Source organism: Asterias rubens, chromosome 8, assembly GCF_902459465.1.
Source record: "Asterias rubens chromosome 8, eAstRub1.3, whole genome shotgun sequence".
NCBI lineage: Eukaryota > Metazoa > Echinodermata > Asteroidea > Forcipulatida > Asteriidae > Asterias > Asterias rubens.
In genome coordinates this window covers 16320519-16336821 of record NC_047069.1, presented here as the reverse complement: position 1 = coordinate 16336821, position 16303 = coordinate 16320519, and the positions used below count along the sequence as shown (strand labels likewise).

General features: G+C 38.3%; 2 protein-coding genes across 2 annotated transcripts in view; both read left to right on the top strand.

Annotated features, from left to right (window-relative positions):
* Window positions 1-52: 52 nt before the first annotated feature.
* The window catches only part of LOC117293358 (oral-facial-digital syndrome 1 protein homolog), a 35595-nt gene continuing 19344 nt past the window's right edge, over window positions 53-16303 (top strand). The window contains exons 1-11 of the mRNA XM_033775652.1: window positions 53-113; window positions 7421-7532; window positions 8582-8797; window positions 10401-10469; window positions 11082-11112; window positions 11422-11523; window positions 12185-12324; window positions 12992-13081; window positions 14251-14334; window positions 15583-15689; window positions 16047-16166. Coding sequence (XP_033631543.1) covers window positions 7431-7532; window positions 8582-8797; window positions 10401-10469; window positions 11082-11112; window positions 11422-11523; window positions 12185-12324; window positions 12992-13081; window positions 14251-14334; window positions 15583-15689; window positions 16047-16166 — 1061 coding nt within the window. The 5' untranslated portion in view covers window positions 53-113; window positions 7421-7430. The remainder of the gene's footprint in view (window positions 114-7420; window positions 7533-8581; window positions 8798-10400; window positions 10470-11081; window positions 11113-11421; window positions 11524-12184; window positions 12325-12991; window positions 13082-14250; window positions 14335-15582; window positions 15690-16046; window positions 16167-16303) is intronic.
* LOC117293357 lies at window positions 552-5287 on the top strand. Its single transcript, XM_033775650.1, has 3 exons — window positions 552-859; window positions 1029-1142; window positions 1658-5287. The coding sequence occupies exons 1-3, from the start codon at window positions 826-828 to the stop codon at window positions 5119-5121; spliced, it is 3612 nt and encodes a 1203-aa protein (XP_033631541.1). The 5' UTR covers window positions 552-825; the 3' UTR covers window positions 5122-5287.

Here is a 16303-nt window from a genome sequence, read left to right as displayed (position 1 = left end):
ATGTGTACTCGACTATTGTATGACAAAATGGTTACTATACCACATGTTGATAAACACAATTTTTTTTGAAAACACACACGCAAAGAACTAAAAAGGAAAGTGTTCGCAAGAAGGTATGTAAAAACTGTAAGACAAATTGTATTTTTACGTAGTTATGTTTATTCATAGGTATCTACAAATTAACCTTGCTTTGTTTATTGCCGTTTATTCTGATGTCAATCTACAATTAATACAAAACAAAATCCCTGAAATTTCATCTTTCATTTTTAATCTGATTAGTTACATAAGTAACATACTATTATAGGGCTTAATTTGATTTTGAATTTTATTTTGAGAAGGACAGGGCATGGTACTTCTAGAAACTATAGTATAAGCCTCCCCCGTGAGCCTTATAGTAGGCAGATCACTCTGCACGTAAACATTTCAGCCGACCATGCATATTCTCACACGCACAACGGTCGGCACGGTCGAATGTGAAAAGATTGGTACAGATCAAAGTCGTTTAAGGGAGAATTGGATAATTAAATAAAGAAAACAATTACATTACTAAAAAATATAGACTTCCCCTGTGTTTGTCTGCTCATTTGATCCAAATTGGTAAAGAAATATAGATTTTACAGTAGTTTTGGGTTACTTAGTTTGTCGGTCCGGCGCGCAGCGACGGCGCGTGGGAGGGGAAAAAATACCACCTCGCAGCTTAATCCCCCCCTATTCTCTTCTATAATGGACGATTCCGGAGTGAGTCGGTGACGTAGGGACCCTGTGAAGCTATTTATAGGATGGGGAAACTCTACTCTTGATGCGTACGTTCTCGAAATTTCCAAAATGGCGGCCAGTAGAAGCGGGAAACGGCGAGCAGGTAAGCCACCCGTTTTTTCCCTATATATCTCAAATATGAATACTTCTATATTAGAATATGAAAATAGACATTCTAAAGTTTGTTATGATGTGCAGATTGTTGAATTTGGTTATCCGTTGCACTCAGTAATAGCGCTCTAAAATAGGACATGTTTGTTTTGTCAATTCAGAGCCTCCGGCAGCAGTTGAGTTCAATGACCAAGCGTTCGCGTGCGAAGTTGAACATATCTCTGGCTGGACATCAGACGAAATTGACCTGTTGCTTACGGAATACAGCGTTCCAGGTAAGAAATAAACACTTTCCTCAATTTTCAAGATAATATATTTTAATAATATCGTTATAAAATTACCCTCTGTGTAGATTTGTTGTGTAAAATCAGAGAGTAAAGTTCGGAAAGTTAAGAGAAATGAGTAATTCAGGGCGGGTGTACAGTGAACGTAACGTCTAAAAAAATGTCACGTGACACATTTATCAAGCGGTTGACCAATCGGATGTCGCTATTGTCTTTATCAAGGCTGTTCCATTTATTGCTGGTACTCCGTATGGTCGTGGGAATAGTTTGTCGGCTTGTTTACATTTTGCAAAGTTTTGATTCAGATTGATCATGGAGTCTAGTTTATTGCTCTATGGATTGATAAAGCTCTGTGATGGAAAGTGGCTACATATTCCTAACAAAATTAATCTAACCCTTTTGAATGTGCCTCTTTCATTCACTATTTTTAACTGTCACGCAAAGAGAAAATATGCCCCAAACATTATTTTTATTTATTTTTTTTTTTTTTCTTTTCTTTTCACCAGATCATTGGAATGGAATTCTGACCACAGCATTGTTGGAGACAATCAGATATCGTATTGAGCACTCGACCACCAAAAGCTACAAACGTGATTTCCCACCAATATTTTCTGCCCTCAACCTCAACTTGCCTACCAGCACCAACTTAAATGGACTACTCCAAAAAGTACAACGACATGTAGCCAAATCAAAACGAACCCACACCACAGTAGACCTCCTCCAAGAAGTGCCTGAATTTGCAAAACACTATAAGAACACCATTGGACCACACTGTGAAAAGAGCAGATTAACACCAGACTCACTACTTCATCAAACAGACTTCAGTGCACAAAACATCAACAATGCAATGATCATTGAACTAAATTGGTTCAGGGAGACTTCAAACACAACCTGGCAAACAGTTCGGGACACATGGTGGCCAAATCTGTTTTCAGCAGATTTCAGTCCTCCACAAATTGGCACTATTCAGACTAACTGGCACAACTTGGCTCTAAAGCGACAGAAACTACGACATGACCCACTTAAGGATTTTCTGGAAACATCTTACAGAGTTCCAACCCCAAGACCTCCAGCACAAAGTATTGACAGCCAAGATAACGATGAAGATGAAGATGACGACTCAGATCTGGAATTTTATGCAGACTTGATTTCAGAAAACACTCTTGACCATATGGGTAACTGTATGGAATATTTGACAGACCTTTGGCAGGAGGAGGTTGAAGACAATCAGAAAACTCAAAAAGTGTTAAGCAGAGTATCAAAAGCATTGGAAGATGCGAAAGCAATAAATCATTCTCTGAAAATAGAGCTTGGCAGTTTGCAAAATAAGAATGTGGTACGACGCTTACAAAGAAGAAAGCAAGATTTGGAAGAAGTGAAAAAGACCAATCAAAGACTTAACAAGAAAATAGAAAAGCTAGAGGAAAGAGTGAAAATGTTGCAAAAGTCAAAGAAGAACAAAGGTGATTCCAGAAGATATTTCAAGACTAATCGTGATGAAAGTGACAAAGCAAAGCAAACCTTAAATAAACAGGTGAAAGAATTGGAGACTGAAAATGAGGACTTAAAGTGTCAACTTGATGATATAGTAAATGATCGTGAGATCCAGAGCTATGAAAATGGCAAATACATCAATGACATCAGGCTAACATGTTTTGAACTTATTGCCCGAGGAGTTAGTAGCAGAAATGTGTCCGACATAATAAGGATAGTTCTTAAAGATGTAGCCAAGATGAAAGTCGGAAGATTACCAAAGCCAACTCTCATACGCTATCTATGCATAGAACAAGCTATGCTCAGCAAAGAAGCAGCACGAGCTAAAATTGAATCCTCAGAACATTCCGTAACACTTCAAGTTGATGGCACTACCAAGAAGAGGAAGGGATATACAACTTTTTTAGCTTCCACAGATGCGGGGACTGTTGGCATGAGCCTTCATGACATCCACACTGAAAGCGCAGAGAGCTTACTTGAAGAAACGAAGGACACACTGGATGAGTTGATCATGCTGAACATAAAGGACGACCCAAAGCAAACCCTTAAACTTTTAGCCAAAATAAAGAACACAATGACTGACCGATGCATCGTAAATAAGGCTTACATCACAAAACTAGAAAAATGGAGAGCTGCTGCACTACCACAGGTGACTGACAATTGGGAAGAGATTGATGATGATGTCAAACATCAACTTAGCACCATCAATGATCTTTTCTGCGGAAAGCACTTAGTTCTTAATCTTCAAGAGTATGCTGCCTCTGCACTGTACGAGTGGGAACGTATCGAGGCAGATGATGGAAAACTGGGGAGGGAAAACAAAATGCTGTGGAGTAGGGGAAAGGAGAGTGCAACATTACTTACTGTCCGTTCATTCTGTAATTTATTAGGACCAGAATGTGATGAACAATCCGGCATGGTTGAAGATTTCAAATCTGTATTGAAAACACATCATCAATGCAAATCACATCTTCAATCATACCGAGGGAATCGTTTCAACATCCCATTCCAGAATTCTGCTGCGGTGTTCCACCATAGAGAACATTTCAACACGCTGTGCTCATCTCTCGACTCCAAGCGCGAGGAAAACATGTTTATTAAATGTCTCAAACTAGACCTGCAGGATGAAATAATACTGGCAGGGATGAGAGCAATGGGGATTATATCCCAGCATATAACGACTCCACTAATGCAGATGGTTGAAAGTAATCTCCATGTACTCGACACAGACAAATTCTATACCAGGCTGCACCAGAAAGTCCAAGAGTGGATGATAGACCCCTCCCCACTCGTCAATGACAGTACTATCCTGTTTCCAGAATTCCCACCTGTAAAGAATGAAATCCACACGTCCCTATATGAACGAACAACAGGTAACATTGAAAACCTGACCAAGCAAGCACTCTCTGTGATAATGCACAATCTTCATGTGTGCATCAGTCGTCAGGTCGCTGATCATCTTCCAGGGGGAAGGTTTTACAACGCTACTGATCTCAGAGAAGAAACATTTACCTGCCCTAAGGACAATCTTGCTCCTGAGCGTATGTTTGCAGGTCTCGATTATCTTAGGCGTAAGATGCCTAATGCCAATACAGTGGCCTTTGAAGGCATTCTCCTCTGGAGCTTGAATAAGACGAGAGAATACCTAGATGATATGGATGAGGACACAAGAAATAAATTCCTAGGTGATGCGCGCAAGCATCGAAGCTCATTTTTGAAATTATATCAGCGCAAGAGTGCTGCAATAAAAAAAACTGTTGCTGATAAATTGAAAATGAATCAAGAAAAAAAGGAAGCCAGACAGCGCTTCCTTACGAAACAAGCAGTTGAAAACACTGGAAATGCTTTGAAGGTCTGCGGCATCCTGTGCAACTCCCCAAAAGATGTAGACCATTTGAAAGACAAACATAAGGGAAAGGATCTTGAACAAGCCTTGACAACCCAAATAAAGCATTGGAAGAGTGCCAGCAAAGGAGGAGTTCAAAAAGACCTCTTCTATCTCACCAACAAAGGAAAGAAACTAAGTGTAGATCAGCTGGAAAGTAACTTGAGAAATATTATTAAACAGATAATAACACAAGATATCCCAGATGAAGACGCAGGCACCTCACAGAGTTCTTCATCACATGAACACATAGACAAAGAGCAGCAGAAAAGTGAACTGAAAAAGAAACTTCTATCCAAGTTGTCTCCCACCAAAAAGAGACGTAAAGGTCCATTTCCAGGGGATCGGATAATCCAAAAAAGAATACGCCATATGTTCCTAGAGTCTAAAGGGGGAGATTTAGTCGAGTATAAGGCCATTGTCCTAAGGAAAGCAACAGAAGAAGACATTGATGAATTGGTCGAACCGGGTGATAGAAAATACGTTGGGGTGCATACATTTTATACCATTATGTACGACCCTCCATATCAGGAAATGCTATGTTATCCACTGGAAAAGGAATGGGATGAGGGCACACTAGATTTAATGTAAATCATCTTATAACACAACAGCTCCCTGTAAGGCATATGTAGTTCACACACAACAGTGTAAAAGGTGATCATGATGCATTTAAAGTAACATAGTGTACACTTTACTCCATGTTTACAATTTTTTATTTATTTTTCTTCTTTAAAAATTTCACAATCATTAGTCAGTTGTGAACAATATATAACTCAGAAAAGAAATTATGTATCTACATACTTTCTTGATATGGAGGTTGTACATAATGGTATAAAATGTACATGAACTTTAGGTAATATGATCTCACTATAAATCTAATGTCATGAAAAGGACAGATATATTTTTGTTGATCTGGTTTGCAGTTGTGGTGGATCTGAAAAGAACCCTTGGTGTTTGCAACTCAACATTTTGATCAATATGCTCTGATTGTCTTCAGGAGAAAGACGATCAGCTCGAGTTGTAACACCAACCTCTCATTTTAGAACCATCACATCTCATAAAATTTATTATTAGACACATAAACACGTGGTGCTACTGCAAAACCATATAAGAAGCTAATTGACATAATTATTTGCAAATTGTTGACGTTTCTCATTCTCTGTATGAGATGCACCAGTATAATGGTCTGGTTTGGAGTTGTGTGGAATTCTCAGAATGATGTATGAAACCACGTAAATAACTACAATGTACTGTAAAATAACAAACTTTCATTGTGCCAAGTTTCATGGTTGTAGGTGCATTTTTAATAAGGTAATTTTGCGTACAAAATGAATAATTAATTAGGCTTATTTGCATAATGGCGTGTAAAACTTTGAAATATACACTTTAAAATGAATGTCTATACACAAACAAGAATTGTGCCAAGTTTCATAGCTGTAACTGCTTTAGTTATCCCAGGAGAGTCTCACGCATATTTAATTAGGTAATTTTGCGTACAAAATGAATAATTAATTAGGCTAATTTGCATAATGGCGTGTAAAACTTTGAAATATACACTTTAAAAAAAATGTCTATACACAAACAAGAATTGTGCCAAGTTTCATAGCTGTAACTACTTTAGTTACCCCAGGAGAGCCTCACGCATATTTAATTAGCTGGACATTTTTGGAACATTTTGGGGTTTCCCGTTATGGAGTTTTGGATAATGTGCCATTTTTGGTGACCGTAAAAAAAAAAATTCAATGTAATAGAACCTCCATTTCTCTTTTGCAAGTAGGTTTGACCTGTGTACTATAAGAAAAGAAACACTAACAGGGTTTAAAATTGAGAAAAAACAATGAAAACTTAAAGGAAAAACTGAAAAGAAAGCATTTTCCACTTTTTGCCCGTAAATGGTTAAAACAGGTGCTTTAAACAATAAACAAAAATTTGCATAAAAAGAGAATCGAATGTCCGATTTCAATTTGCTTTTCAGTTCTTTGTTTCTTTTATCAAGCTAAATCATATGAGACAAACTTTGAAGGCATTGGCAGAACTTTGAAAAATAGTGTGATCTGCCTACTTATAGGGGTCTAATATTTTGGACCTCCTTAACGATATACGTTTTTAAAATCGGCGTTGATAATGATAGAAAGATAAAGGTTTTACGACCGTTCGCCATCATTAACTAAAATTTCCTTTGTACGTCACCTCCAAAACTTTCACCACACACTCAATATACATTCATGATGATTGTATGGCCTTTTTGTTGAGTGAAATTAAAAAACATTGTTAAAAAAAGAAATTTTCTGTTGTTTTTCTGCCGCATCGCACGTTTTTTTACTTCTCAATACACCGTAGGCTCAATGCTTTAATCTTCCAGATTGCCTTATCCCGCCACTACTTTTTCACAAACTTAAAAAAAAAAGGATTGAGTTGAGTAATAAAAGGATTTATTTGAAGAAGATTCTATTTTGTTTCAACGAATGAAAAAGTGTTGCCTTGGCAGGATACAGAAACTTGTCTTGGGTGGAGAGATTTCCATATCCTGCCACCATTTTTTTACTTCTTACCAAAATTAATATCTCATTTAGAATTAGACGATATAGTATTTTATTTCATAACGAATAAAAAAGCGGTGGCAGGACACCGAAATTCTTCCCAAATGCAACTGAGACCATGGCAACAACATTGATATTTTCTTAGACCCAGTAACTGGGGTGTTGTCCACTACTAATAATATGACTGATAATGTCAAAATTTTGAAGAAGAAAAAAAGGTATGATCGATAATGGAAAAAAAAAAAGGAGTACAGCACCCCAGTTACTGGGTCTGATTTATTTTATATATTTTTTGTGTATGCCCTACTGCAGCTTCTTATTTTCATTGTAAGTTCATCCATTTTTTGCAGGCAGTGAGCGATGGCTGAGCTTCAAGAGGAACGAAGCAGTATGACGGCCGATGAATTGAAAGCCAAATTGTATCATTCATTCCGACAAAAAGGTCTGGTGGACTCTCTCAAGGTATCGAAAACAAACTCATCAATTATTCAATCTGTCAGTATTTGAAGTTCTCCTTTAGTTGTTCAGCAGGGCTCGATATGGGGCCGCAGGCCAGAGGCATGTGATTTTAGGATCAGAAAAGTAAACTTCTGACCATGCAACAACGACAGTACAAGTCCGGTGGTCTTGTGTTTTTCAATAATTAATGTATTATCCATATAAAGACCAATGGGATTTGTTTTTAATTAAAGGGTATGTGTAACTTTTGTAGGACAAAAAACACAATGTCCTCAGACTTACACTAAACTTACACAGTTTGAAGATAATGATAGTAGAAAGCTTCCCTGAAAATATTACATGCTGAGGTGCTGTAGATTTGGGGAAATGAGTAAAACAATGTCATGAACATAATTTTTGTCTCATGAGACGAAAATTATTTTAAGCATTTACAAACATATTTTCATGACATTGTTTTACTCATTTCTCAAAAACTACAGCACCTCAGTAAGTAATAGGCCTATTTGAAGAGAAGCTTTCCACTATCATTATCTTCAAACCCTTTAAGTTTAATGTAAATCTATGGACATTTTGAAAAGGTACCCAAATCCTTTAAGTGCTTTTTCCAAAAACTGCTCTAATGTGAAACTGTGTAGATAGTGCTCTCATCTTGAATCCAGTCTCATAACAATTTCTCTGGTCCAGTTAAAGTTTTGAGCGACAAAGCCCTGCAGGAGGATTTTTTCCCCAAGTTCAAGCCCTGCTCAGGCAAATTGTGATTTTTCAGAGGATTTTCGCAAAATTGTTTTAAAGAAGGAAATAAGTCACTAAAGGGAGAAAGAGATAGTCCACACTGTATCCAAACCTGTAGTTTTGTATTTCTGGTGATGCACAAAGTCTGTAGTCCTTAAACCCCAAGATTAAATGTGAATGTCTGGGAGGTTCCATTTTGAGAATAAGTGGGGGGGGGGCACCAAGGCCTATAAGCCAATTTCAGGAATTTTCACATTTGACAAATTGCTGTTGTTTACATAGAAACTGAGCCCAACAGTTATTTCTTCCATTATTTTTAGTCTCAACTGAGGACACAGCTTGTGAGTCAACTTCGGTTCTCCAGTCTGAGCCAAAAACCACCATCATCTGCCTTAGCATCAGACTCACCAAAAGATGAAGAAGGATCATTGATGCAACGAGCGTCTAATAGTCTAGTAGCTGACCATCTCAGACGCTGTCAATATGAGTACAGTCTGGCTGTGTTTTTACCCGAAAGTGAAACATCTAAAGATAAGGTATTGTAATCTACTGCCAACTGGTCCTTGCTTGCTCTGCAGCCAAACACAGACAGGAAATAAACAGTTCAATATAAACAGACTGATTTATTCAATCTCCAAGAGTCAACTTATTCAATGCTCACTCACTGAACTCGGCATTTGGTCTGCTAGAACATGCACAACAATACAATACAATACTTTATACAATACAAAAAGGCATTTATGTACCGCTGTTTCATTTAGATCACAGCGGTTGATGAAGCACACAACTCAAGAACAAAATTAAACAAAGAAATTAAGGAAGGGGAAACAATGAACACGAAACAAGAGATATCATTGAGTGAAAAGGTGATATTTTAGGCCTTTCTTGAACATCTGAAGTGATGTTGCTGAGTGCAGATGTGTCGGGAGACTGTTCCAAAATTGGGGAGCCGCAAATAAAAAAATGACTAATATCGGCAGCAGATTGTAGAGTGCGTTGGGAAACTTTGTGTTGAGTAAGTCTGGTTTTATCTGTAGACGAACGTAAGCCAGTACGTGTACGTGGGTGAGTAAAGCGACAGACTGGAAGACAAATATAATGGGCCAAGTCTGTTTAAGCATTTGTAAACTATAACCATGATTTGAATTTGATCCTGTTTTTGATGGTAAGCCACAACATGTGCATCTCTTGGCTCCAAGCCATGCCAGCATCTTCCCAGTGGAGCAAAGAGAACAGTGAATCAGTCTACATGTATTAGTAGTCCTACCAGTGTTCTCCACAGACTTTTTTCTTGTTAAGGCTGCATGACGTCATTATCGGACGGGTGCCCATCTGTATGACATCATTGAGCAGTGAACTCCATTAGTCCAAACGCCGACGGATACAGTTGTTTGCTTCAGAGCACTGGGGAGAAAATAATCTTTGTAACAAGGAACTTTTAACCAGTGTTTGCGCCTCACATTCAAAGTTGTTTACATCCATGAATTGTAAATTTTTTGGCAGGGCTGTGAATTTTTTGGCAAGGCAGGACAGCCTTAAATCTTAGGAGGGTGGCCCGCCCTAAAAAAAAAAAAACTACATGTAAAGAACACTACCTACTTCAGGAGGTGGGAAGTTTCTTCACACAGTTTGTTGAACTCACCGGCGATTGCCTATACCGGCGGTCTAGCCGTCTGTAGTGTTACAGTTTTCACTGTAGTTACCTAAGGTTCATTCAATTCAGAGGTCATTTGAAGTGTGGCCGGACTTGTCATGCTTGTGGCCAAGTGGTTTAGTGCACCACAGGCATGTTTGGGTGTGGTCAGAATAAAGTTTTGTTCCCAGTCAAGGTTCAAAGTTCATTTTATTTTCCACAGCATCAACAAATAAAATACATTATCACTCAAGAGCGATCAGTTTAAAGAATACAATTCAGTAAAGATATATCAAGATGAAAATAAATATGATACCGCAGAGGGATTCATTTAAGAAGAAGAGCCTGTAGGCAATGGTCCCTAAAGACATGCATTTGCATTGAGACACAGAATAACACTTACAATTTGGGGAAAACTTGTAGAGGTTTATTTAAAATGTGTTGATCAAGATTTATACACTGATTGAACACTTTTGCTGTAACTGAAACCAATTCTCTTCTTTCAGATGTTTACTGTCAGAGAGTTACTTCAGATGTTGGGAATTTATCCAGAATCCAAGTTATTTAGAAATGTGGTAAGTTTCCATAGCAAATAATACTAATAAAAAATAATAATAACAAACGTATTTATAACGCGCCTTTTCCAAAGGATACAAAGCGCTAAATATTTTTACTGCAAGGGGATCGAATGGGACGAAGATTTTGAAATTATGAGACCTAATCCTTAGCACACCATGTATTGGTTTACAAGATGCTACGGCGCATACAGCAGCCACAGCCAGGAACACCGAGGCGGACCCCTTCTCTTTTCAATAAATGCATGCACTGGGTTCTTTTACATGCGTTACACAACACATGTGATCAACGGCTTTACGTCCCATCCGAAGGACGAAGCAATGGTTAAGTGTCTTGCTTAAGGACACAAGTGTCATGGCTGGGGATTCGAACCCACACTCTGCTGACCGCTCAGCCACAACACTTCCACATGTAAATATAAGAAAATAAGAGGAGTTGAGCAACATTTGATTCTGAAAGTGGAGAGTTCTCAGTTTTGGGGCTCGACACGTGACTTGACAATGAAAAGAATCACAAGAAGCAGTCAATCGACCATGATTTTTTTTTTGGTGCTATAAAACATTGCATGCTAAATTTTGTAATCTTTTTTATTTTCCCAATTTTGTTTGCAGACTGAGAATATGCGTGGATATCAACCCAAAGGTAATGCTGCACATGATAGACTTTTTAATTTCTCATTGAAAACTGTGGTGAAACTTTAAAAAACTACACATCTTTGTGTTTTGTTTGTCTGATTAGAAAATCGCATGTTAATTTTTGTATCTATTTATTATTTATTTTACACATTTTTTTCATTTTGGAAATATGTCTGGTTTTTAGAGAAACTTTCCATATCGGTGGTCTTTCTTCTGATACTTATGTTCGGATGTCAGTATGAGCTATAAGAGAAATCCGTTTTTTTATCCTTCATTTTCTTGAATAACATTCCTTATTAATGGTCTTTCTTGCCAGGTCTTCTGTGGCAGCTTTTGTGTGTATTGATTTCTACTCAAGGACGATCACATGATGTTGGCATCCAAGTTGATAATGCGCCATCACATGTCAACTCTATTGGTAAACGAAACAAAATTATCTAGCATTTTATTTTAAAAAAAATAATATAATAAAAATTCTTCTTAATTCCATCAAAGAGTAAGATGACACAAAATGCCTCATGTGTTAATCTCATTCCAACAAGTCACTTTGATTATGATGAATTATTTTCACCAACTCACTCACTCTCATACCGCATAGACAGCTGGGGTCCGTTGCGCTGATCTCCTTTGTTTTCCTTTTTCTTTGTTTCTTTTTATTTTCTATGCAAGTTGCCAGACACACAAGGCCTGAAGGCCACTTCAAGGTGTGGGCTACAATTATTTTTTTTTCCAGAGGCCGTTGCCACCTACATGTACTCCTAGGGTTTTCCTCTGCAGTATACAACCATATTTAGTGCTTTCTTTGCTGGGGTGTTGTCAAGGCGGGCAATGTGCCCGATAAGAGCCTCTCTGCGGTGGTGAACTAGGTGCTCAATGGTGGCAAGATTGTTTTTTTGGGCAACCTCTGCATTTGCAATGTGCTCGTACCAATGGATGCCCAGTATGGTCCTTTGGCATAGTAAAGCAACCATAGTGTGAAATGGTAAGCTGTTATGCCCCAAAGGGCAACCCCAGAGAACAGAGTTATGTGAAAAGGGCTTCAAAGAGTAATACATGCTGAATGCGATTGATTTTGACAGAGAAGAAACTAACTGCAGTAGATGAACTATTTGACAATGCGGATGGATATCATGAAGGTACTACTCACGGCCTTCAAGCCAAACTGTTATCACTACAACGTAAGATGGAAGCTCAAGCCAAACTGGACATAACAACTGAAGTGAGTAAATTTCATTGTCAAGTAAAAAAAAAATAGTTAGTGGCCTGACGTTTCTTGCTTTTCTGGTGCTTTCTGCCACTCACTCCCTATTCATGTATTTCCATTTGACTGCTTCTGTTACACTTACATACCTGTCGATGTTTGTTGTGTTGTCATTTACCCTTCGAGAAGACTCTGCTAGGGTCGACACATCCTTTTGGTTGGTTAGCAGTTTGCAGCAGCTAATTCTATTTTCTGATGTAATAGACAACACAGGAAACTGACCTTAAGGTGATCTCTCTGCTGCTGCTTCCCTGGGTGTAATCCTTGGCTATAAGGCAATTAAAGGTTGAATGGCTTCTGACTGGCATCCTGAACAAAGATATTGATAAAATAGGCAGACTGGCAACATTAGGGCAACATACATGTAGCTCAGTTGGTAGAGCGCTTGCACGTTAGTGAGGTGGTCACAGACTCAAATCCCTTTTTGCTGTAGTAAAAAAATTTCATTATTCAATGAAAAGGTGTGAGAATGTGTTGTCCTTCAATCAAACCAGAAATAGTAACAAGACTTTCCTCTGGATAAAATTCAAGTGAAGTAGAAAACAAAGCTCTAGTAGATTGATCAGCTTGAAGTTGTTTCTGTCTTTATTTTTTTACATTTTCACTTTGTGAATGCTCTGTGTAGATTATTCGCTTTAAGGAGAGTGAGGGGAAACGAATCGAGCTTCAAGAACGAGAGAAATATCGGCGGGAAATGGCAAAGGAAAGAAAAGAGGTTCGTGATCAACAAATTCTTGAATTCAGTTAGACCTAACTCGAAATTGATGAAAGAAAGCAACTTTTTGTGTCTGTAGCACACATACATTCTATAAAGGTGAAAAGGTCTCTCATTCTAAACGCACTTTGGAAAACCGTTCACATGCTGGACCATCTTTTTGGAATGCTCTTCCACTGAACCTCAGACAAGTAGACATTCTCAATTTTTTTTTCTGACCAAAGGAAAGTATGAGGGTGTACTTGCGTTCACTATGTAATGTACATGTACTCAGAGCGACCTGAAACCTTAGGGTCTAGGGTTGCAACTACGAAGGCCAAACCAAGAGCCCAAGCCTCACTCTTTAAACTACTCCATCTCATTATTCGGTGTACCTGACCAAAAGCCAGAAATAATTCATCTTTGAATATCTCCAGTGTGACAAAAGGGATGACTGAAGTATCACAGTCTGAAAGTCTGTGATAGATACAAATATTTCAGTATAACAACCTACGAATACCAACATTACAAAATATAACCATAAAGTCCCCTCGATCTACCATGCAAAAGAAGTAGTTCTGGCCGATTTCCTACCTTTCGCCCCAGGAAAGACAGTTCTTTCAGAACTGAGAACTCCTAACCTGCAAAAATCTACTCTCTGTGGTAGTTAAGAAAGTCTCCTGTATTCCGAAATGTCTACTCAGTGGTAGTAAAATATATAGCAAAATAAGTTCTTTATAGAACATAATCTACCTAGAAAATAGATGATATCTATTTGGTTTGCAGTAACACTATGTGTGTTTCTACTTGCCAGGTAGAGTTTGTTCTTAGAGAACTGTCTTTCTTTATTCTCCTACCGTGGAGTAGATTTATCGGATTGTTCGGGAGACTTCTCAGTTCTGAAAAGAACTGTCCAACTTTATACCTATTACCCAGGCGGAAGGTATAGGAAATTGGCTGGGACTACTACTTTAGCTTATAGGATCGTAATTAACTGCACTACAGCGGAGTCCGTTCTTGAATTGGTCTCAACGTATCGACTAGCTTGCTCTAGTCATCGTCAGGATGATGATACCACAAACCAAGTTTACATTGATACTTCACCATGCAATGCATCAAATTCCATTACAAAACAAGGCTATCAGATTTTCATTGAGATTATTTTTTGGTCTGATAATAAATAATGTTAGATGGAGAGGACGTATCAAGCTAAAGGGGAGGCACTCCAAGAGAGAGAAAGAAGCACTGTAGAGAGACTTCAAAAACATCAAGAGGTTAGCAGAAATGAATTTAATTGATAAAATTCACCTGAATTTAGTCATTTTTTTCCAACCACCACCACAAGGCTTTTGTTTCACCCACACAAACAGGACAGTTGGTGGAGAAGGAAAAACGTGAAACTCTGCCTTCTTGCTGGGGTTATACATGTAGTGTTATCCTTGATTCCGTGCCTTTGTCCTTTTATTGCAAGAAGATGACTACATGGCATTGAGATGCTTCCACTGTTGTTTTTTAATGTACTTGGCCACAGTGGAAGTAAGTTCAAGTGGACTGAGATTCAAACCTTGGTGCCAGCCATGGAACCAATCAACGGTCATGCCTGACAGTCCAGGTTTTGCTGTTCACTGTGCTGGAAAAAGAACAAAAAATCCGGGTGCTTCAAACAGTTGTCAAACGGAACCTTTTGTTTCTCTGGCCATGTTTTTATAAGTCATGGTGACTTTGTAACAACGGTTCTCTGAAAGAAAAATGTTCCCAGCAATATTACTTAAATATTCCTATCGGGCTGTAAGGGAAAAAACAATTGAAGGTGCCTGGTGTTCACTGGTTTAGTCATGTAGTTTGTAGTTGAAAATCATGGTCACAACATAGGAGTAATTTCTGCTTGTTTTGATTTGCTTACCAACGAGACCATCAACATTGCCCAGTAGCTAGAGGCAGCTTGAATCCTATATAAACTGTGCCTCATTATTGTCAAGATCTTACAAGGTGATGCCCCAGCATATTTAAGTGATCTTGTGCAAATATATACCCCAGGACATCGTGGCTTACGATCTACATAACACAAACTTCTTCAGGAAAAAAACGACAAAACATAGATGGGGGAGAGAAGTTTTCAGAGCCCAGCACCGAGGCTTTGTAACTCCCTACCTGAAACTTTGAAACTTTCCAACTCACTTAACATATTCAAGAACAGTTTAATAACTGTACATACATTTTTTCTTATTATGTTATGCTACTTTTATTGCTTGTTAGTTATTCTTTTGTAGAGCAGCTCCATGAGCGCCGCTTGCGGAGGATACTGGCGCTATACAAGTGTCCATTATTATTATATTATGTTTTATCTTCGGGTACCGCAACGGTTGTTAAATTTGCATCAGGGAAAAAGAGTTTTTTTAGTTTTTTTTTTTTTTTTTTTTTTAACCATTATACTGATGTGCGTAGGCACGTTATAGTCAAGTACTTTCCCGAGTTCTGTGACAAAATTCACAAGCATATTATTTTGATGATTTTCTCTTCAGATGGTGGAGCGAGAGACGTACTCTCAGAGACAGAGTCTTCTGGATGAGTTGCAGACATTGAAGAAGAAAGAAGCTGAGTTGAAACGAGAAGCTGATCTCAACAAAAGGTATAAATAAATAAATAGGAAACAGTGGTAGAATTAACAATTGAATAAAATATCACTGGGGGGAACTGTCCTGGTAAACTATATTAAATGTTTGGGGCGAACAAGTAAGTCTTCCGAAATGTCATTTGTACCTACAACCTTCAGATTAATGTTCCTGGTGCTCCTATCCATCATCGGGACAGATAGCTTAGTTGGAAAGCTGCTAACCAATCAAAATGGCCTATGGTATCGATGCAAAAACTAGTTAATGGCCTGACGTTTCGACCCTAGAAGAGTAGTTCTCGAAGGCTAAATGGCAACACAACATCTACGTAGCTCGTTTATTGTAATACTCGTAACTTACACATTTCTTTTTAGAGCTATGATGCTCGAGGAAGGACGGAGGAAAGATATTGAGGAAAGTCTGAAGATTAGAGAGGCATCGTTGGCGACGATTGAAGAGACGTATGAGAAGAAATACAAGACACAAATCAGACAGTAAGTCGTTATAAGATCGATGAGTAGTCTGTGCTGGTTACTGAAATTAAAAGTTGGCCAAGTTGATACTCGTGGCGTGTCCTGCCTGAGCAGTTAAGAACACCGGACTTGAGCTCTGGTATTTCTGATCAGTCGAG